Source organism: Erythranthe guttata, chromosome 12 (assembly GCF_056151865.1).
Source record: "Erythranthe guttata isolate IM_541 chromosome 12, IM_541, whole genome shotgun sequence".
Lineage (NCBI taxonomy): Eukaryota > Viridiplantae > Streptophyta > Magnoliopsida > Lamiales > Phrymaceae > Erythranthe > Erythranthe guttata.
This window is the reverse complement of record NC_142544.1, coordinates 19,802,679-19,823,450: the sequence shown is the minus strand read 5'-3', so window position 1 is coordinate 19,823,450 and position 20,772 is coordinate 19,802,679. Positions and strand designations below refer to the sequence as shown.

The 20,772-nt window shown below is 35.1% G+C and overlaps 5 protein-coding genes and 1 long non-coding RNA gene across 9 annotated transcripts; 2 read left to right on the top strand and 4 right to left on the bottom strand.

Moving 5' to 3' along the window:
• Positions 1-1,484: 1,484 nt before the first annotated feature.
• Positions 1,485-2,542, bottom strand: LOC105956570 (uncharacterized). 2 transcript variants are annotated; one of them, XM_012980421.2, is made up of 2 exons: positions 2,222-2,542; positions 1,485-2,144 (listed from the first exon to the last, which is right to left on the bottom strand). In XM_012980421.2, the coding sequence occupies exon 2, from the start codon at positions 2,057-2,059 to the stop codon at positions 1,592-1,594; it is 468 nt and encodes a 155-aa protein (XP_012835875.1). In that variant the 5' UTR covers positions 2,060-2,144; positions 2,222-2,542; the 3' UTR covers positions 1,485-1,591. The 2 variants fall into 2 exon arrangements, with proteins under 2 accessions (XP_012835875.1, XP_012835877.1); XM_012980423.2 differs by having other exon boundaries at positions 1,485-2,140; positions 2,222-2,527.
• A 1,835-nt stretch (positions 2,543-4,377) lies between these two features.
• On the bottom strand, positions 4,378-5,571 carry LOC148766699 (uncharacterized). The gene is made up of 2 exons (XM_088826560.1): positions 4,992-5,571; positions 4,378-4,880 (listed from the first exon to the last, which is right to left on the bottom strand). Exons 1-2 carry the CDS (start codon positions 5,128-5,130, stop codon positions 4,669-4,671), a joined length of 351 nt encoding a protein of 116 aa, XP_088682686.1. The 5' UTR covers positions 5,131-5,571; the 3' UTR covers positions 4,378-4,668.
• A 582-nt stretch (positions 5,572-6,153) lies between these two features.
• Positions 6,154-9,048, bottom strand: LOC148766698 (uncharacterized). The gene is made up of 3 exons (XR_016035091.1): positions 8,659-9,048; positions 6,873-6,967; positions 6,154-6,473 (listed from the first exon to the last, which is right to left on the bottom strand). It is a non-coding gene; the product is annotated as an uncharacterized LOC148766698 (long non-coding RNA).
• Positions 9,049-9,971: 923 nt separating this feature from the next.
• On the top strand, positions 9,972-10,800 carry LOC105956822 (uncharacterized). Its single transcript, XM_012980726.2, has one exon. It carries the CDS (start codon positions 10,084-10,086, stop codon positions 10,597-10,599), a length of 516 nt encoding a protein of 171 aa, XP_012836180.2. The 5' UTR covers positions 9,972-10,083; the 3' UTR covers positions 10,600-10,800.
• Positions 10,801-11,626: 826 nt separating this feature from the next.
• On the top strand, positions 11,627-15,474 carry CRTISO (carotenoid isomerase). Its single transcript, XM_012980725.2, has 13 exons — positions 11,627-12,568; positions 12,822-13,028; positions 13,123-13,222; positions 13,326-13,408; positions 13,503-13,559; positions 13,648-13,800; positions 13,889-13,967; positions 14,057-14,205; positions 14,297-14,431; positions 14,586-14,699; positions 14,798-14,908; positions 15,004-15,112; positions 15,202-15,474. The coding sequence occupies exons 1-13, from the start codon at positions 12,107-12,109 to the stop codon at positions 15,273-15,275; spliced, it is 1,833 nt and encodes a 610-aa protein (XP_012836179.1). The 5' UTR covers positions 11,627-12,106; the 3' UTR covers positions 15,276-15,474.
• ABCG22 (ABC-2 type transporter family protein) lies at positions 15,358-20,201 on the bottom strand. 3 transcript variants are annotated; one of them, XM_012980724.2, is made up of 12 exons: positions 20,071-20,115; positions 19,497-19,921; positions 18,641-18,711; positions 18,417-18,483; positions 17,913-18,148; positions 17,663-17,818; positions 17,313-17,496; positions 16,920-17,228; positions 16,549-16,836; positions 16,133-16,417; positions 15,932-16,039; positions 15,358-15,847 (listed from the first exon to the last, which is right to left on the bottom strand). In XM_012980724.2, exons 2-12 carry the CDS (start codon positions 19,509-19,511, stop codon positions 15,626-15,628), a joined length of 1,941 nt encoding a protein of 646 aa, XP_012836178.1. In that variant the 5' UTR covers positions 19,512-19,921; positions 20,071-20,115; the 3' UTR covers positions 15,358-15,625. The 3 variants fall into 3 exon arrangements, with proteins under 3 accessions (XP_012836178.1, XP_012836177.1, XP_088683022.1); XM_012980723.2 differs by lacking the exon at positions 18,417-18,483 and having other exon boundaries at positions 19,497-19,912; positions 20,071-20,201; XM_088826896.1 differs by lacking the exon at positions 18,417-18,483 and having other exon boundaries at positions 20,071-20,118.
• Positions 20,202-20,772: the final 571 nt, after the last annotated feature.

The following is a 20,772-nucleotide window of genomic DNA, read 5'->3' as shown; positions in this document are numbered from 1 at the left end:
AATAGTGCAATTAATGATGCATTGAAAATCTAAAATGACAAATAATTTGGGACAAAAAAAACTCCCTAAAAAGACATATAATATGGGACAGAGTGAGTAGTAAATATTGGGTACTCGTTTGATAATTGAAGCACAATTGTTGAAGAAAGTGGTTGAAGCCCATTATGAATAAATGGGCTTCTAAACATAGAGCCCATTTGCTAAAATGTCAAAAGATTGCAATTTATTTATAAGAGCACATATGTTGGCCCATTAGTATAAATTTATTTATTAAATACTTATATTCTGGACTTATACATTAAACAATTTTTGAAATAATTAATGAATTGGTCCAATTGGATTTATCAACTAATGTAGCAGCTTTTGGACCAGCATACTAAAGATTTTGCTTGAAGGCTCTCCCATTGGACTGGATTTTCCACATAGATTTTATTTCACAATTTCCAATAAATAAATTACTAATAATTTGAGTAAAAGAATAAAAATAGGGAGTGATGGTAAAAAACACCTGGGCTGCCACCACATAGGATCTTTATCACTGATTGGTGTACAACCTTTGTAATAATGTAATGTAGGCCCAAAAAACTCTCTGGAATTTTATTTACATTGATACTATTTGCAAAGGTACAACATCAACATGTCATGTCCATCCAGGGTATGGTGTGGGACCCTCTTCCTCTAAACTATTTTCTCTCTCTTTTTTTTTTTTTTTTTTTGTTGATTTAATTCAAATATATTGCTTCACTATTTTGGAATAATGTTTTTATAGAGTTTTAAATCCATTGTTATTGTATTTTAATAAATAAATTTAGCAGGGGCGGTTGCCCCCCCTTGGCTATCATTAGTTACGCCACTGTGATACGAGGTGATGGTACCTGGTATTGCGTTCAATCGTATTCAATTATTCATGTGTGTCATTGTCGTTGTAACTGTTCCTAGGAAGAAGTAATAATAATAATAATAATAATAATAATAATTATTATTATTATTTATGTTGTCCAAAATGAAATTATTTAGTTCTCGTTTCTACTGAAAATTAGCAATTTTGATTTTTGAAGCCAAATAAATCACTAGTCAAAATCTGAATAATTAATCAGAGTTATTGTCCATGATATATATCATACTCATGAAGAAATCAAAAGCCACCACACCAAAGTTGCAATAATTACCAATTTACCATATAGTGGAGTATCATATGGTGAATCCTAGTGTCACATAGTAATTATTACCATGAAGAAGACTGTCAATTTTTATTTTTTATAGTATATATATAAATATTAATTCCCAATCCCTATTTAGTATTTACCAATAGGAAATAATTATATATTATATAAATATTAAAGTCGGATTCAAAATTAATTTAGATTAATGATATAATATCAAACTTGTTGAAAAAAGTCCAAAAGTAGTCTTTTAAAATTAATTCCGAAATATTATTCTAGATTAAAAAAAAAAATAACCAACATCCTCTGTACACCATGACGAGAGAAAAAATATTAATAGCAATTAGATATAGTGAAAACAATACAGTAAATTTAACCAGACAATTTTTACTGCGAATGACGCAGTAATTATTTATGATTTACTGTCCTTAAATTTCATCCCGTCGGGAAAAGCTCCTCCAGAAACCGCCGCCGTAGAACTTCTCCATCATTTCCTTATCGAGCTCAATAACCTCCTCGTTTTCCGTTCCAGATTCCAGAGCACTCAGCACGGCGAGTGGAGGCGCGACGGCGTGGATTTGAAACTCCTGCTCGTCGCAGCTGCACTTGCGCGGCGGCAGCAGCCCCATCTTCATGAGCCTGCGGCGGCGCTTCCTCCTCAGAGCCTTCCGGCATAGCCCCGCCGGAAGCTTGTACACAGCCAGGACGAGGAGGTTGACAAGGCCGCAGGGGCAACAGCAGCAAACCGCCGCGCACTCCGCCGCCGTCCCTCCCGCCAACTCCGCCAGCCTCACTTTCCTCACGCTACTCTGCGACGAGTAGTCCGAGTTCTCCAACAGCGGCTGCCGCCGGTCCGCCATCGACCCCGCCGGACGGAGTACGATTTGCCTCGTCATTGTTAAATCAATCAACAAAACCCTAGCTTCTCCGATCAATTTCTCCCCCTCCTTTGTTTTTTATAATCTCCCTCGCTTCTTCTTCCTTTACAAAACAAGGAATTAATCACACGTGATAAAATTCGCAGCAAGATAAAAAACCTAAAAAAAAAAAAAAAGTACCTTAAAACGGCGAAAGAAGCCGGGTTATAGACGCGGTGTGGAAAAGCATGACATGCTGAGAGAGGGCGGCGTGCGGCGGAATGGGGAGGTGGAGGCTGAATGTAGACGGCGAATGTATGTGCGTAGAAAGAGTGGTGATTTTTTTCTTTCTTCTAATTTTAGGAAGTTGAAATGGATAAGTTGAGGAGTCCACCGGAATAGTAGGATAAACAACGGACTGTCTTACTCTCCGGCAACCAACCGTGTCTCTCTGTCAAATTCAATTTAATTGGTCCTCATTCAATTTTTATTTGACTAAATAAATGCAGACCCGAGAAATTCGGAGTGGGTCTATTTATACACGAAGAGATATACTAATTGAATGGTCCCACCTTAGCGGTACAACAATTAATAAAAAAACATGAGGATTTTTTTAAATATTATATTATATATTTGCTAATACTAAAATTAGATCACCTTATAGAGTTGAAATATGATTAGTTGGAAGAAAAAAGTGAATCACTAACTCAGGAGCTTGATAGATACGATCATAGAACATGTAAATTAATCGAGGTTTATCCGGCTGAAACCCATCCGACGCTCAAGTTATGTGTGTGGATAGCAAAAGTCGTAAAGAAAATACGAACAGTTGCATAGTTCGAATATTGACCGTCCCTCTATGGAATGAATTAAAACATTTATTTATACATCAATGATTGGGCCGAAATTTAATTAGTTGAGATGGTCGGGCCCAAACCTTATTTGAAGGTTATTGGTCATCGGTGCTAGTAGGCTCATTATTAGGCGCGTGGCACAGTAAATGAAAAAATTGTAGACCCATTAGATTGGTCCAATTAAGCATATTAATATAACTTATTTATTATGTAATATCTAACAAGAAATAATTACTATAGGTGTATTTTCAACTACTTTTTAAAATTAATTAAACAACAAATAGCACTATGTCTGTCTTTTTCGTTCAAATTAATATAAACTAATTGTTTTGAATTTGAAAGATTGGACCAATAATAAAATAATATTATAATTGGACTTCTTGTAGTTCTTTAATAACATAATATTTTTTTTTAAATATACATACAAATGTACATATATATTTATGCAAATGTACATATTTATGCAAATGTTTAAATTTACACTAGCCAAGACACAATTGATTCTTTCATTTCAGATTCACCAATACCATTTTTCATAGTTATTTTATTTTATTTTCATAAGCTCATTTTTCGTAACTTATCTATTACAATGAATCAAATAGTATTAATTAATAATTAGTGGTTTGTTTAAGAAGGAGAGCGAGACACGTGTCTGGAGTTTAGGCGTAAGGTGTGAAAGAAAACAGAATCATGTCGAGTGACGTGTAAGGCCATTTTGAGTGAGTTATCACGCGCTGTGGTGGGCGTGGGTGAGCTGGCATGAAAAGACACCTGAGTTTAGATTCTTGTGATATATCTCTTCGATCTGATTTGACGTTAAATTCGGCTCGTGACGGAAACACTATAATCTTTGTACTAACCGAAAAAAAGAAAAAACAGAGAGGGGTACAAAATAAAACCTTGTCCTCAGATTCTTCTTCATACTGATTCATTACTCACACCTCTTCATTTGAAACACGATGATCATAAGTTGGATGCATCAAAAATACATTTTTATACAAAACGAGAACAAATTAAAAAAATATTTCACGAAATTTAAAAAATTATGTTGAATTTGATACAATAAGATGGACGTGTAAGAAGATTCATAGTTAAATTGGTGGTTGTACATACCCAAATAACAGACTCGTTTTTTTTCCGTAATTTAACTTTACCTAGCGGTTGATCGTAATTTACCTTAAAATTAAATACATCGAATATATTTATTTAAATAGTGAAAGCTAGCTAGGTTATATATCTATTTCAATCACCAGCAATTTAAATTTTCGTTCTTTGTTTTTTAGATTTTTTTGGAACGAAGTTGTAAATTGTTTTTAGTTTTTACTTCCAGGAAATATATACATATTTATATTTTTCTTTTCCAAATTAGAATTAAATTTGGATCAAATCCCTTCTTACAAGTAATATGTTATTGGGCTTCTATTGTGAAATGTAAAAGGTTGCCACTAAGCAGGCTTGCCTGAACAGCTAATTTATTGGGCTTATATAAAGGAAATGGGCCTATTTAACAAACGAAATTGTATTTCTAATTTCAACAATGAAAAATGAAAAATATTGACAACAAATATTAAAAATTCCGATAAAAAAGAATAAAAAAAATTGACAAGAAAAACAAAGCGCCACAAAACAAACCAACCAAAAATTGACTGAATCGTCTCCAAAGTCAACAACAAAATATATCCAAAAAACTATCACAACCCGACAAAAAGTAGAAATGGTAGTTAAGAATCGCAGGCGGCGGCCACCACCATCGCCGCCGCCGCACCACCACCATTGAAATCTAAATATAATTAATTAGACGCCCCTAAGATTCCTATATTGTAAAATCCCTTTGTACATAACTTGCCAATTCTGAGGCATGCCCTCCAAATTTTCACCATCATTCCGGTTCGAACCGGCCGGCCTACCCATGTATTTCTTCCCCCAAACCTTTTGATTAGCCGTTGACTTAGTCGCATCATCGGCGAATCTCACCTTCTTTTTCGGCGAATCAGATTTCACGGTCCCTGCATACAAAAAAAAAAAAAAAAAGTATTTCACGCAGAACACACACAGTTGCCAAATAAATAAAATTAAAATTAATCGGAGGAAATTAAATAAAAAAAAAAAAAAAAAACCTGATGAATTTCGAAATTCAAATTCCATCTTCTTCATGAAATTGGAAAGAAGGCGCTTATGAACTTGCATGGCAAGGAGAACCACGCTGCCTGAAACTGCAAAAACTGCCATGAAACTGCTCCCCATAGAACTATCCATTATTTTTTTTTATATATATATATATCAATATTCTGTATCTATCTATATATCAAAATAAAACAACATAATACGATAAAAAAAAGAGAGAGAATCTATTAATTCATGTGAATCTTGGTACGAGGTGGCCTACGAGAAAAACCATTTATACTGGATTTAAAGATTCTGAATAGGAGGACAAAAGGAGGTGGTTTCATTTGACGAAACTTCCTATGTAAACCCAATGTAATGTAATGAGAGAGAAAATGTAAGAAGAAGACTTGTAATTGGTAGTTGGAAATTAATAATAAAAGAATAATGAATCTTTATTGTTGTTCAAGGAGTTGACAGTTTTTTTCATATATTTAGATTATCTCAGAAAATACAATCTTTTCTTTTTCGTTAATTTAATCCTTCTCCATCCTCTAATATGCAGAGATAGATATATATCAAATTATTCCTAATCCTATCAAAATTTGTGCTAATTACAACCGGTGAAATGTACGTGGTTAATAATAATGCATCACTTTTATACATAATAACATACATGTGTGTGTGTATTTGTAAGCAAATGTAATTAATATAATATGGGATAAGATAAACCATTAACACTAACCGGTCAATTTGTTTGACCACCTTTGAAGGGACACTACACCAAAAAAGGTCATCCATAGCGTTTCAAAAACGCTATACTATCCTATTATAGCGTTTTTGAAAACGCTATGTCTGCCGGAGCTATAATAGGTCAAGACGTTTCTATAGCGCTTTACGAACGTTATCACAGTGCTGCATTTTATAGCATGTTTAAAGTGCTAATAACGTTATTTGATAGCGTTATTTAAATGCTATTATCCTTTTTTATAGCGTTGTTTAAATGCTATTATCATTTTCTATAGCGTTTTAGTTGTATTGTTTTTCTATTTATTTGTGCTTTATAAATGCTATGTTAGGTTATTTTATAGCACTTTTCATGTGCCATTGTTACGTCTATAAAGCATCTTTATATAATAACAATAAATATAAAATAACATTTGTACAAAAATCAAATTAATATATATATATATATATATATATAAGAATATCTTCCTTCAGATAAAAAATAAATACATATTAAATTTATCCAATTCAATACAATTCATCAAGTCACAAGAATCCTAAAGTTGGACTTGAATAATTATTTAAAAAAAATGTACTTGAAGCAAAAGCAATTCATCAAGTCTGCTATCTCGTTTTCCAATCAACTCATCAAGTTTGGAAAATAGCTCATTGAGTTAAGTCCGCTTTCTCATCCTTGTTATCACGTTTTTTACTTCATTGCTATCTCGTTTTCCACTTTCTTATTTTTGCCAATTCCTTTGCTTATATCCCTGTAAAAACCATAAATCTTAGTGAATATTGTTTGAATAATTGTTGATAAGTTATCATAAAATACCTAATTATACAACTAATGATAGAAAAAATCATCAGAAAATAAATATAGAATCACAACTGAGAAGAAAAGAGTACATTAGTAAGTGGATCGAATTAAATGACTGGATGAAACTGTGGTATACCTATATTCATGGACTTCTAGTGAAGGAAAAAAAAAACCTTGGACGAAAATCATCAAAAGAAGCATAAATCATTCTAAAACAACATACTTACTTCAAGACTCTCCAACATCCTGGTAAAATTTAAATATATAAGGACAAGTGATGGAATTACAGTGTCAATATCTTAATATGACAGAACAGTATTTAAGTAGGGGAATACAAATAATCATCTACCTTTTTGCCCGTCCTTTTAAAAATTGAATCACAAAGAGGCGCCCGAGAATTGTATTACAGAGAGACGTTCAAATCCACTTGTCCACTAAATAATTCTGAACTAGCAAGATAATTGAACGGACATGTTATATACATATTTAACATGAAATCCAAACATTTAAAAAATATTTCACAAGAAAGCAAAATATAACATTCCTCTTATGTTTGAATCCACAATGCAAAGGATGAAAAGCACACATCAGACACACAATAATCACTTTTTTCCTCCATCATATCAGGCTAAATGTAGTTATTTCTGTTATAATAAGGAATTAACTATTTCTATAGTAAAAAGGCCATCAACCGAAATGCTTAAATTTATATGAATATAACACAAATACAGTCATACAAATAGATAAATACAGACAATTTATTGAATCACCCAAGAAAATTCAAAATAGAAAACATTATATATATATGCTGCACAAAATAGCTGGGGGAGAACATACATTTTTCCAGTATCAAGTAATACCTATGGAGCAAACTAAATTACTATCAAGGAATACAGCAGAGAGAACAATCTTTACAAAGTCATAATCATATTGAACCAATCAAAATTGAAAAGAGATCCATGTCTCCTAAACTACAAAACAACCACTAGATTTTCTTATTATGTTCTAACAGCAACAAAACACACATAAAATGATAGATGCAGATTAAAGAACTTATTCTCTTCTAACAGCAACAAAACATACATAAAATGATAGATGCAGATTAAAGAACAAATCAATTGAGTAGAATAAGGGTTTTTTTTTTGGCCGAAAATAAATAAAAAACTAAATTGAAGACAATTTTACACAAAATCAAATAAATGGTGAGTGAGAAATACTGATTACGTATGGAAAGGAAAGAGAATCAGCAATGTGGCGCCGGCTGGCCGAGCCAGAGAGAGCGGAGTGTTTCAGTTGATTCGCTGGATGTTTTGCTTTATGCTTCGACGGTGGAGAGAATAATTCGTGAATATATGGCTGGACACGACAGGGGCGAGACTTTCCTCAATGACGGAGGCGAGCGACATTTTAGTGTGAACGATGGAGGCGACAGAGTATTTGATGAGATCGAAGCGGCTAAAAGATATTCGGCCGATAGAGGCGATAGAGAGAGACTGATTTTACACTTTTTGATCGTGAATTTGACTTAAAAAACCCTCGATAATGGAATTGTCCATATTAATAGCGTTTATACTTTTTCATTAATTAGTTATTTAATATGACAAAAACTAATAATAGCAGAATTTGCAAACACGCTATAAAACTACGCTATTAAATATCACTTTTGTTGTAGTGGGAAAGGCCACCTTTCTCAACAACTAAACAATTTGTGTGCTCCATCTATGATTAGTTAACGTTAATTACTATGTGTTAATTAAGGTTGTTGTGGTACAGTAGACAAAATTAATTAATACTCCCACAAAAAATGAACAGATCAGCACATTAGGGGGAATTGCAAGAGTGGATAATTACTAAATGAATATTAATAATTAAGCTTGATTTTTAGCAGAATATTAAAATTTTGAACTTGGTGTGGTCTTGGGTTCACAATAATAACGATGCAATAGTGCAGTGGGATTGCATTAATCATAAATCATGAATTGAAAAGTAATAAAATAAATAAAAAAGTGAAGTTCAGATCATTTGAATTACAACAGAGTATTTAATCCAACGGTCTGTAATAACAAGGAATTACACACGCGCACACCCAAAAAGGAAAAGGAAGAAAAGAAACAACCCAAATTCAGAGCACGAACCCGTAATTACAAACATGAGCTGATTAGGGCTTCCAACGACGGCGGCGGTGGTTCAGGAGGTGAAGTAAAAGACAGGCTGGAGAATGAGGTGGAGACAGAGGAAGCAGGCGGTGGAGAAAGAGAGAAACGCCAATCCGTACACCAATCTGAGTCCCATTTATTTCTTTCTGAAAAATATATATGAACAATCGAAAGAGTTGTTTGGTTTGCTGATCAGATCCAAGATTTGTTTACTTCAAAAGAGAGGCAAATGGATATTATTAAGGGTAAATTCCACTTTACCCCCTTGTACTCTGCCCAAGAACCACTTTACCCCCTCGTACTCTTAATTTCGTCGATTTACCCCCTTGTACTTGTACAATTTCCCAATACAACTCTCGTCGTCAACTTTTTTCGATTTTGACTCTGACGCCATTTGGTCAAGAGTCAAAATATTGACGTAAATATTGAATTTTTTCGATTTTGGCTCTCGAGATTAGAAAAGAGAAAGTTTCACACATTCATATATTTTTTTTTTGCACTGGGTGGAATCGATCAATTTTTGGGTCTTGATTTTTACTAAGTTAGGGGTTCAATTGGGGATATCTTGGAAGGGGAAGTGGTGGGAGAAGAAGAAATGACAATATTGACGGAGGAGAAACGACGCGTTATAGGCAGTGGCAATTTTGTAATTTACAGAGTTGACCAAATGGCGTTAGAGTCAAAATTGACAAAAATTGAAGGAAAGGGTTGTATTGGGAAATTGTACAAGTACAAGGGGGTAAATCGATAAAATTGAGAGTACGAGGGGGTAAAGTGACTCTCAGGCAGAGTACGAGGGGGTAAAGTGGAATTTACCCTATTATTAATATATAGATAATAAAGTTTGAATTTTGAACCAACTACGAATTGGATAAGATGCCTTTTTATTATTATTATTATTATTTTTTAATTTTAATTGTTTTTCTTTCCCCTTGAAAATTTTGAAAAAGTGGGACATGAACCATTCTGGACACGTGTCGTGTCTGGAGTAAATGAGACCAAAAACTTGTTTTTTCTCCACACTTCTTTCTTCTTCTAGTACCATATACATGTACGTATAATATATATATATTTTTTAATTTATTGATATAATAATCAATTTATTCCAAAACCAATACCAAAAAAACCAAAACTAAATTTTTTTAATCTATCAATTTTATTTTCACAATTGCCCCTTAAATCATGCAATGCCATTACTTAGCATGCATAAACACCTCAACAAATATGAGGTTGAAATCATCCTTCAACAAAGACATGCCACAATATAAACCCCCTCAATCCACCCCATACAAAATTGAATCCTCATATTCCACCCCCCCAAAAAATCCCCCCTCCCCCCCCCCCCCCCTTTTTCGAAGAAAAACCATTCCCATTTCTTCTCGTTTCGTACGAAAGAAGAAAACAATGGCTTTCTTCGCCACCACCACCACCCGTATCGCCATCTTACTCCTCTCTCTCTCCTCCGCCCTTTCCGCCGCCACCGCCACCTACGACACCATTGCCAAACCCCCGGAGAGCCCTTCCTTCCAGTTGGACGATCGGGCCCACGACATACACTTCCTACGGACCCACATTACCGCCACCGCCAATCAGGTGGAGCTCTTCCTATCCACGGTGGTCCCGGAGATGCTGAAGGGCCCCGCCGCCAAGAAGCAGTGCCAGCCACAGTGTGTGGCCGTTTGCCCCCACATCTACACCGATGCCCTCGACGACCTCAAGAAGGGTCTCGAGAGCTTGCAGAAGGAAGACTTTTACATGCTCAACGTTCGTCTGGTCGCTTACATCACCGACATCGACACGTGCGATCACTGCATTATAGAGTCGGAGAAGGTGGACGATTGCTTGGTTGAGTTCCGCAATTTCGACGCATGGGCTAAGAAAATCGGCAACGAGTTACTCGCCAGGAGTATTAAATACTAACCATATATACATACACTATATACGAAATTAAATCAAAGTTTATAACATATGTATGAATTTTCTTTTGGGGGGGAAAAGTGTATATGTATTTTGATATAACATCCAAAAGTTTTTCCATGAAAAAACTGCTATTGGATTTTATATCAAAACTGGAACTAATTTTTTTTAACAAATTGAAATAAATAATTGGAATTAAAACAACCAGTGAGACCTTCTGCAACACTAACATCCTCTGACATAATTGAAAAAATAACATTAACAAAGATCATGAATGGCAACTAATTAATTAGAATTCAAAATTAGGCACATCAAATAAAAATAACTATTACCTTTGAGCTTAATGAAACAGTGGTCACACAAACAGAAACTTACTTCAACAGGAAATATATATCTGTTTTTTGGGAGGATCAAGATTTGATTTTTAACACACTGCACCTTACTAATTAAGCAATCTAAAACAAAATTGCACAAACAATTAACATCACTAATTGTCTGCAGCACGTGAAATTCTCGATTCGTAGAGCAAACCCACAAACGCAATTCCACTTTAATCACAAAAAAAGGGCATTAAATCATGAACCCTAGATCCAAAGATTCGATCACGCATGCAAATGGTTATGTTTCAAACATATATAATTATATAAATACAGACATATAAGCGGAGAGAGAAAGAGAGTAGGGGCGATGGTACCTCAGAAATAGGAATTGAAAAATTGGATCTAATTTCCATGGCGCTTCTTTTCAAGTGCTTACTGTTGATCATAATTCTGTGTCACTGCTCAACGACGTCGTTTATAACTTCATTATTATTATTATTATTATTATTATTATTATTATTATTATTATTATTATTATTATTATTATTATTATTATTATTATTATTATTATTATTATTATTATTATTATTATTATTATTATTATTATTATTATTAAAAATCATAATATTATTTATCGAGTATTATTATCAGTGTACAAATTGAAATAAATAATTGGAATTAAAACAACCATAAAAAAATGATTTTTTTTTGTATTTGATAAAAAGATGGATAAATAAAAATTTGATCTTTGAAAAAGTAAAATAAAAACCAAATATATTATGGAATAAACCCATAATTTATTACCAAAAGACTCGAACTTTTGGTTGCCTGATGAGAGATGGCAAGCAAAAGGAGACAAGCCTAAAAAATCTGGTCACAATTATTCTGGTGTATAAAACTTTAGGCCAGAAATGCAGGAACCGCATTTAAAATTCCCACATGAGAGTTAGGTTTTGGCTCATTTCAGACAGGAATAATTAACCTTAATGATGCTGATTCACTCTCCTTCAACTTCCCGGCTCCAAATAATCCAACGCCAGCAATATTCCAACACCCTCCAACTATTGCTAATTTTTAATTACTACTCTTTAATACTTCTTCCCCAAAAAATCTACCTTCTTTATCAGAAACGGGAAATTCCCAATTCTTGAATTTCTCAGCCAAATCAAGAATTGCTTCAACATCGCAAAATGAACATCTTGAATTTTGGGATTCCCACCCCTCATTCAGTCATCACCAACCCAAAGTCTAAACCTTCGAGCAATCGAAACCCAAGAAACGGGTGCAACAGAATCCTCTGTTCCGACCAATTGAAATCCGGAAACCATGGTTTCGAATTCGGGATCAACAGGGCCCACCATATGAAGAGACCCAATCGTATTCGTCGAAAATCGACCGTCGATTTTGCCGGAGCAGTTGAGACTGAGGGGAGCAGCTCTACATCAGGTGATGGCAGCAGCAGCTTTTACGACGCCATTGTTATAGGTTCTGGGATTGGAGGGTTAGTGGCGGCCACACAGCTGGCAGTTAAAGGAGCAAAAGTTTTGGTTCTTGAGAAGTATGTGATTCCTGGAGGAAGCTCTGGTTTTTATGAGAGGGATGGATTCAAATTCGATGTGGGATCATCAGTCATGTTTGGTTTCAGTGACAAGGTTAGTTCTTTAGCCGCTTTCGATACTCCCGTTTTTCTCGATTCGTCGATTTTTAGGCTTTCGATTAGGTTTGGCTGACGGGTTTTGCATCATTCTGTAGAAAGATTGAATCTTTGAACTTTTTTACATTGTTCTTGTGATTCCATAATTTCTAAGTCTTGTCTGATTTGTTGGAGAAAAACGAGGTTGTATTCGGATGGAAGAATTTGGATTTGAATACTCGTGTGAGAACGGACATCATTTTCTTTTACAGGGGAATTTGAATTTGATCACGCAATCATTAGCAGCAGTCGGGTTTCGGCTGCCGGTTATACCCGACCCGACCACTGTTCATTTTCATTTACCTAATGGACTATCAGTCCTGGTGCATAAAGAATATAACGAGTTCGTTTCGGAACTTGTCAGCAAATTTCCCCATGAGAGAGAAGGCATTCTCGGATTTTACGGTGTCTGTTGGAAGGTTTGTTTTGATTAAAAGGTGATTGCTTCTTGCTCCAAGTTTTGGGACCTTGTCTGAATTAACCTCACAGTTATCTTTTTTGATGTATGATTAGATCTTCAATGCACTGAACTCGTTAGAATTGAAATCTCTCGAGGAGCCGATTTACCTATTCGGACAGTTTTTCAAGAAGCCAATTGAATGCTTGACTCTTGGTAATAGGGTTTTTTTGTGCCTACAAAATATAAATTGCCGATATTTTTGTGGGATTATAAAATATAGTAATATATTACATTACTATTTTGGTGTTTATCTCAGCTTACTATCTGCCCCAGAATGCTGGTAACATAGCTCGGAAGTATATTAAGGATCCCGAGTTGTTGTCCTTTATCGATGCTGAGGTGTGTTTCTTCTCAAAGTTTACGAACTAAACACACACTCGTCTTTTTTACCACAATTATTTAATGTTATTCCTGTCTTTTTTTTATTTGTCAGTGTTTCATAGTGAGCACTGTTAATGCGATGCAGACACCTATGATCAATGCAAGCATGGTAATATAGTTTACTACTAATTCTTGATCCATTTTTTTTTGTATTCTTATCCCGTGTTCTGATTTTTATTTATTTATAATATATGTAGGTTTTGTGTGATAGACATTTTGGTGGAATCAACTATCCAGTTGGCGGTGTTGGAGAAATTGCAAAGTCGTTAGCTAAGGGATTAGTTAATAAGGGGAGCAATATACTTTACAAGGCAAATGCAACCAGCATTATCATAGAAAACGAGAAAGCGGTTAGTTTAATTAACTTGCAAGTTATCTCCTCCAATTTACATAATCATTAACAATTAAATGATTGATATAACTTGTCACGTTTTATAGGTGGGGGTGAAGCTATCCGACGGGAGGAAATTTTACGCAAAAACCGTAATTTCAAATGCCACAAGATGGGATACCTTTGGTTAGTTTTAAAAAAAAAGCTCGATATATTTTCGTGTTGCATTCTCGTAGTAGGATTTGAAAAAAAATTGCGGAAAAATATAATTATAGGGAAGCTCTTGAAAAAGGAAGATATGCCGGAGGAAGAAAAAAGATTCCAAAAGGCATATGTTAAAGCACCTTCTTTTCTTTCTATTCACATGGCGGTTAAAGCTGATGTTTTGCCACCAGACACAGATTGCCATCATTTTGTCCTAGAGGTATATATATCATTCATCGAAGAACGATCCGATTTGCTACATATTATTTAATTAATTATTTATTTTTAAACGGTTCTTGTTTTGTTCTTAGGATGACTGGAAAAGTCTAGAAGACCCTTATGGTAGTATATTTTTGAGCATTCCAACGGTTCTTGATAGTTCGTTAGCTCCTGAAGGAAACCACATTCTTCACATTTTCACAGTTTCTTCTATCGAGGATTGGGAGGTACATATATATATATATATATATATATATATATATATATATATATATATATATATATATATATATATATATATATATATATATATATATATATATATATATATATTTGTTGATGTTAATTTTTTGTGTTTTTTTAATTAATTTTTTGGTGTAGGGACTGTCACGCAAAGATTACGAGGCAAAGAAAGAAGTTGTGGCGGCAAAGATAATTGACAGGCTCGAGAAGAAATTATTCCCAGGGCTAGCGTCGTCTATAGTTTTTAAGGAGGTATGTAATTTTTTTTTTTTTTTTAATTTTCCGAAATTTTAATTTTTAGAAAAATAATTGCCCATATATCTGTCCATTTTTGCTTCGAAATATGGCAGGTGGGGACACCAAAAACGCACAGGCGATACTTGGCCCGTGATAGTGGTACCTACGGTCCAATGCCTCGTGGAATTCCAAAAGGATTATTAGCAATGCCATTCAACACAACTGTAAATTAATTTGCATATTATTTTTTTTTAAAATTATTTTTGCTACTCAAAATCAGTAAATTATCTAATTTCCATATTTTTAATTGGAATTACAGGCTATAAATGGTCTGTACTGTGTGGGAGATAGTTGCTTTCCGGGGCAAGGTGTCATAGCTGTAGCTTTCTCGGGAGTCATGTGTGCACATCGGGTGGCAGCTGATTTAGGTAAAAAAAGTCGTTTTCAAATTGTTATTTTTCATTATAAAATATTTAAATAAGATCGTCTCAAATTGTTAATCTTTCACTTTCTGCAGGATATGAGAAGAAAAACAAAGTTCTTGATACCGGTCTACTTGGGCTACTCGGTTGGTTTAGGACTTTAGCATAAAGTGGTGAAAGAAACGAGATCGATCGAGGTACTTAAATTAAAACAACAATTTCGAGTTTATTTTATAGCAATTATACTATTGTTTGTTGTCTCATCTCAAACGTATATTTCAACAAAAGTGACTACATATAATGTAAATTGATGAAAAAAAAATCGACATATTTTTGCAATCCGACGAAAGAAACACTTTGTAGTCAAACTTTCTGCACAACAATCCTTTTACGACAAGATATAATTATCATTTTCAAGTGAAGAAACATGTTCTCTTAGCACACTGTACGAGTTTTTTTACAGAGTCATATGAGTTGGTAGCTTCTAAAAGGATCGAATTATGGAATATTCCGGAGCATCTAAGCTCCAGGCTGGAGCTTCATCCTTCTCAAAGACAGGTAAGCCAATAGTCTGTAGCCGACAACCATGGCAGCCAATACTCCAACTTCCGTATAACCGTCGTCTATTTTGACCCCATTGATCGAGTGGCTAATGTGTTCGTACTGCACTTTTAGAAGAAGCTTGTATGTGTGATAGTTAAACGAGAGATAACGAAGCCATGATATAAACACCGGTACATCCTGCAAAAAACCACAAAAAAATCCTCGGTTATTGCATTTATATTCAAGGCCCGTTTTTTCCGTTTTTTTTAATGTTATTATTACCTTGACGAAGAATCCACCGGCTAACATGAAGGTCATGACTGTAACAGAGGCGAGAGTTGTCGCCTTCTTCAAATCCATCAGTGTAGCACCAATAGCTAACCCTAATCCCTGAAACACATTTGATGAATCTTCGGTTATAGGTGGGCGTTATCGTAAATTACTACAAATGTTGTCGTAAGATGGGAGAATTGGGAAAAATACCTGAGCTGCTATAATACAGAGAAAAACAGTCAGTACGGTGAGGAAAAACGAGCCGACGTTCATTCTTAATCCCGCCATGAAATACACCACCACAAGAAAGAGCACGGGCAATATTAGGTCAAGTGGGAGATCGCTCGTGGTTCTTGCCACGAAATACGCACTCAATCTGTACATGTCAGCAGCTCTTTCCTTGCTCAGCATAGCTCTTTCTTGTGGAAACGTAAAAATGGCAGTGAACACCGGAAAAAATCCCCAGAAAACGGCGATGAAGAAAAGCAACCCCGCCTGCAAATAGTAATAAATTACCGAGTTACCATTCACACCTCTCTTAAGTCTGTAACTGTGTTATTCGGTTGAGAAACGAGTCCGCACACTAACTGCTTGTTGAAATGTCTAAATGAAGGGAGAAAATTTACCTGATCTTGCAGTTCATTAGGGTTGTTACTGCCGGATTGCCACCACAGAAGACCTAAAATGGTGGCGGTGGCAAGAACTTGAGTAACCCTCAACCAGCTGAAATAATCGTGCCTCCGTTCTTTTAGTCCTCTCCAAAATAATATCGAGTATTGCTCGAACCAGCTTGCTCCCCATTCTCTTTTTGCCGAACAGACTTGGGACTTCATTTCATCATCTACGGCTATCGGAATTTGAAGCCTTTTCTTCTCGTTTTCAGCTACACGTGTCTCGTAAGCCTCCACAAGATACTGTTTTTTTTATTTTTTAAATTAGGACAGTATTATAAGATATGACTTTCGAAAACCATGTTTAAGATTATTTAGTTTCTTACCTCGTGTACGACTGCTGGAGCTGGTTTCCCGCTCTTTGGTTCCGCTGTGGAGTTCCCCATTAGAACTCTGTCCTCCAATTCTGACGGGACTGAGATGTCTGTCACATTTCCATTTGCTAGATCGAGCATGAATTCCGCGGGGTTCATTGCTATAAAAGGCGAACACCCGATTGATGAGAAGTACACCATCGCTTCTGATGCTTTTCCGAAATACAGCAAGCTCCCTTTTCCGAGGAGAATCAGCTTGTCGAATTTGAGGAACAGTCTGCTCGATGGCTGGTGGATTGTCGTAATCACTGTTTTACCAGCCTGTTACGATATTGTATGTAATAATCATCAGACAACCATGGGCTAAAATCGAATGTGCGCGTGTGTGTGTATCTGTATATATACCTCGGCTATGTCGTGTAATGTGTCTACAATCCTCAAAGCAGTGGTGGAATCCAGGCCAGAGGTTGGTTCATCGAGGAACAAGAGTGACGGATTGATAAGTATCTCGTTTCCGATGCAAACCCGCTTTCTCTCTCCACCAGAAACTCCACGAACGAAGGAGCCACCTATCATGGTGTCTTGACAGCTGGTAAGAAACAACATTTGCTCAATTATCAGCATACACAAGCTGCGAACACTAAGTGCTTGTTGAAATGTCTAAGTTAATAACTTCTCTAAATCAAGATGTGCACACTAACTGCTTGTTGAAATGTCTAAATGAAGAAAATAAAATGAGAGAGTAGTTAATTTACTTCTCTAATCCCAGCTCGTATATAACGTCCGCTGCTCGTTGATACTTTTCATCTTTCGTTAATCTCCTCGGAAGTCTCAAACGAGCTGCGTAGGTCAACGTCTCTTTGACCGTAAGATGAGGAAATAGAACATCGTCTTGTGTCACAAATCCTATCCTGAAAGAATATTCAAGAAACTTCCATTAGATAAAATCTTTATTACAAAAACTCTTTAAACAAATAGCCATTGAAGTAGATCGAAAGGGTTTACCTGCTTTTGAGGGACTTTGAAAATGGCTTGTCATTGTAAGTTACCGAGCCACCGTGACCTGGTTGGTTGACTCGCCCACCGAGTAGACTCAGCAGTGTGGTTTTTCCGCTTCCGGAAGGTCCCATCAGTGCTAGAACTTCTCCTGGATCAACTGAGCCATTGATTCCGTTTAAGATTTCTTTCTCGACCGTAGATGTTATGCCTTTCAGAACTACCTTGTATGTTACATCACTGAACTGCAAATAATAAATTATGTTTTAATGAAATAAGGTTGTATTCGTCACGAAATTCTTCACTGTATGAAAAAAGATTCGCGAATTAAATCGAGGACTGCACTTCCATACATGAACTAGTTGAGCTAATTTACGTTGGACCTGACTAAATTCAATTACTTAAATTACTTTTCCTATATACGATTAATTTAGTTTGCGTTTTTAGGGTTGGTTGAAAGGAAAGTCTTGTACAAAAATGCCATGTAAAATGAAATTCTGTACAAGACTGAACCTGGACATAATTTGAAAATGAGTTGCATTCATCTCTAGCATTGTACAAAAAACCTCGGCCCTTTCCCCTGTCCAAATAGACCATCATACGATATCAGATCGATTTTATATTTTATGACTAATTATTTACGTTCGATGTTGGGGTTTTCAATTTCGATTTTAAGATAAATAGTAACATAATTGTTGTCCACTAATATAAATTATAAATAAATATGTATAATTTACCTTGAGGTAGATTGGCAAGGTAGGTTCAGTTTGGAGTTTCTTTTTTTGCCTGCCTGCTTCAAGATCTTCATCTGCTTCAACAATTTAATCATAATTATTTTCATAATTTGTATTATTTTAGCATTAAACTCAGTTTGATTAACTATTTACAAAACTAATTTAATTAAATCAGTTTGATTATCCCAATGGGCTCGCGAAATGGGGCCCACTTGTTACCAAACTTATGTCAGTCTTACAATTATGCAGGTCACATTACAACAAGTGGCTCTGACAGTTGTGGGACTGTGACAGTGATAAGTGGCAAATTTGGATTCAAATATAATTTTGTTATAATTAAATTCGAATATGATTTTTTTTAAAAACCATAATTTCCACAAGTTCTTACTAACATAAAAAAATTGGTCTATTAAATTATTATTTATGTGAAATTTAATAATTTACTTTATAAAGAATATTCCCTTTACGTATGGAATTATCAACATAAATTTTATCATCAACTAAACTTATTTACATGCAAAACAGAATAAAAAAAATATTATCTTTGAGACCCCTTCCGAATTTAATTTTAAATTTTTAATATATTTTGTTGATTGGCTGTGATAACTTACCTCTGAAAGAGGGAAAACAAAATATTTTATATTGATTATTGAGATACATACTATGAATTAAATCACAGGAGTACCAACTTTTTGGGGACACCGTTTCTCAAATTATTGCAAGCCACAAGTATAGAAATATAGAATATATATATACATGCATTATTTCTTCAATCAAATGTACCATTAATTACCTAAATTAGACATTAGTACATCATTTAAATAAATAAAACATTATTTTATTAAACGAGAGAACTTACGGATTTCATCATCATCACTAAACGGTTTGGAATCAGAAATCTCGTCCGGCGGCACAGTGAAGCCGGTGAACGAGAACGAGAACCCTAGGCTGGCACTGGAAGCTCTGCTCAAGGCGGCGCCGCTGTTCAAATCGTCCACGTCGAATTTCAACTGTGCACTCCTCGCCTTCCTAATGTGAGTGTTCTTCCCGCCGCCGCTCCGCCCCGGCGACGCCGCCGTCAGCCGCCTGCTGGACTTCCTCGACAATTGGCCGCCGCTGCTCTCCATGCTTCCGCCGCCGTCCGACGCCGCCGCCTCGCCGGGTGAAATCGAGGACCTCATCGCGCCGAGCGCCGCCGCAATTGTCTCCACGAGTTGGTCGGATTTTGTTCGTATGAGACCGCTTGTGGAGTTTGCCTTCTCCATCATTTCCCTTCTACGTACGCTGTCGTATTGAGTTAACGAAACATCACATTAATTAATTACTTTAAATTAAATTATGTATTCTATAAATTAAAAAAATATATTATATTTTAATCCCTAGCTACAAATAATTAATTATTTTGAAGAAGAAGAGAAAACAGTGCCACTTACCACTTATTTGGAAGTTGTTGAAGAGTAGGAGATGTTATGAGTTATGACAATAAATTAGCAGACTTTCCTTTTATAAGGACCCAATGGACCAAAACAAAAATACTTTAACTACATAACAACCCCAAAACTTTTTTAATATTAACAATACGCCACAGAATTCTTTAAATATACTTCATATAATCATATCAATGTTAATGAGATATGATGACAAAAAAAACCAAGTGATGGCTTCTCACACACGTCGGTCTAAGTGGGGTTGAGTAATTAAGTGGGCATTATTTAAAGAATCATACTAATTACAAGTGTTAGTACTATATTAATATTAGAGATTCTAAATTAAATCATATATATATATACCACGTATTCAATAATAATAAAATTTGACCAAGAACAAAGCCTATGAGGCTATGATTAATAAATCTTGTCAACTTCTTGATACCATGTTTAGTGTAGGGTCAAGTGTAGACCAAATTTATTGTGACATGAGTTTTCATCCTCATTAATTAAGTCCAACCATCTTTGCATGACGTACACCTGTTATTAGAACATTTCCTCGTTCCATTTTTCCTGGATTTTCGACAAGTATGGTTAAATCATCAACTAATCAAGTTAGGTAGGGCTGGGTATGAGTCGGCTTTATCAGCCAATTGATTCACTTTCGACACGTTTTTCTTTTTGCTGATAATTTTTTTTTTGGGCGCT

Excerpts from the sequence above, each read along its gene's own strand:
- LOC105956570 (XM_012980421.2), bottom strand. The coding sequence starts at position 2,059 with ATGACGAGGCAAATCGTACTCCGTCCGGCGGGGTCGATGGCGGACCGG.
- LOC148766699 (XM_088826560.1), bottom strand. The coding sequence starts at position 5,130 with ATGGATAGTTCTATGGGGAGCAGTTTCATGGCAGTTTTTGCAGTTTCA. Across the intron at positions 4,881-4,991 it reads TGAATTTCGAAATTCATCAG|GGACCGTGAAATCTGATTCG; the intron begins GTTTTTTTTTTT and ends TTTTGTATGCAG.
- LOC105956822 (XM_012980726.2), top strand. The coding sequence starts at position 10,084 with ATGGCTTTCTTCGCCACCACCACCACCCGTATCGCCATCTTACTCCTC.
- CRTISO (XM_012980725.2), top strand. The coding sequence starts at position 12,107 with ATGAACATCTTGAATTTTGGGATTCCCACCCCTCATTCAGTCATCACC. Across the intron at positions 14,206-14,296 it reads GCCATCATTTTGTCCTAGAG|GATGACTGGAAAAGTCTAGA; the intron begins GTATATATATCA and ends TTTTGTTCTTAG. Across the intron at positions 14,432-14,585 it reads CTTCTATCGAGGATTGGGAG|GGACTGTCACGCAAAGATTA; the intron begins GTACATATATAT and ends TTTTTGGTGTAG.
- ABCG22 (XM_012980723.2), bottom strand. The coding sequence starts at position 19,905 with ATGATGGAGAAGGCAAACTCCACAAGCGGTCTCATACGAACAAAATCC. Across the intron at positions 17,497-17,662 it reads TACGAGCTGGGATTAGAGAA|CTGTCAAGACACCATGATAG; the intron begins GTAAATTAACTA and ends GTTTCTTACCAG. Across the intron at positions 16,837-16,919 it reads CTCCAGCAGTCGTACACGAG|TATCTTGTGGAGGCTTACGA; the intron begins GTAAGAAACTAA and ends TAAAAAAAACAG.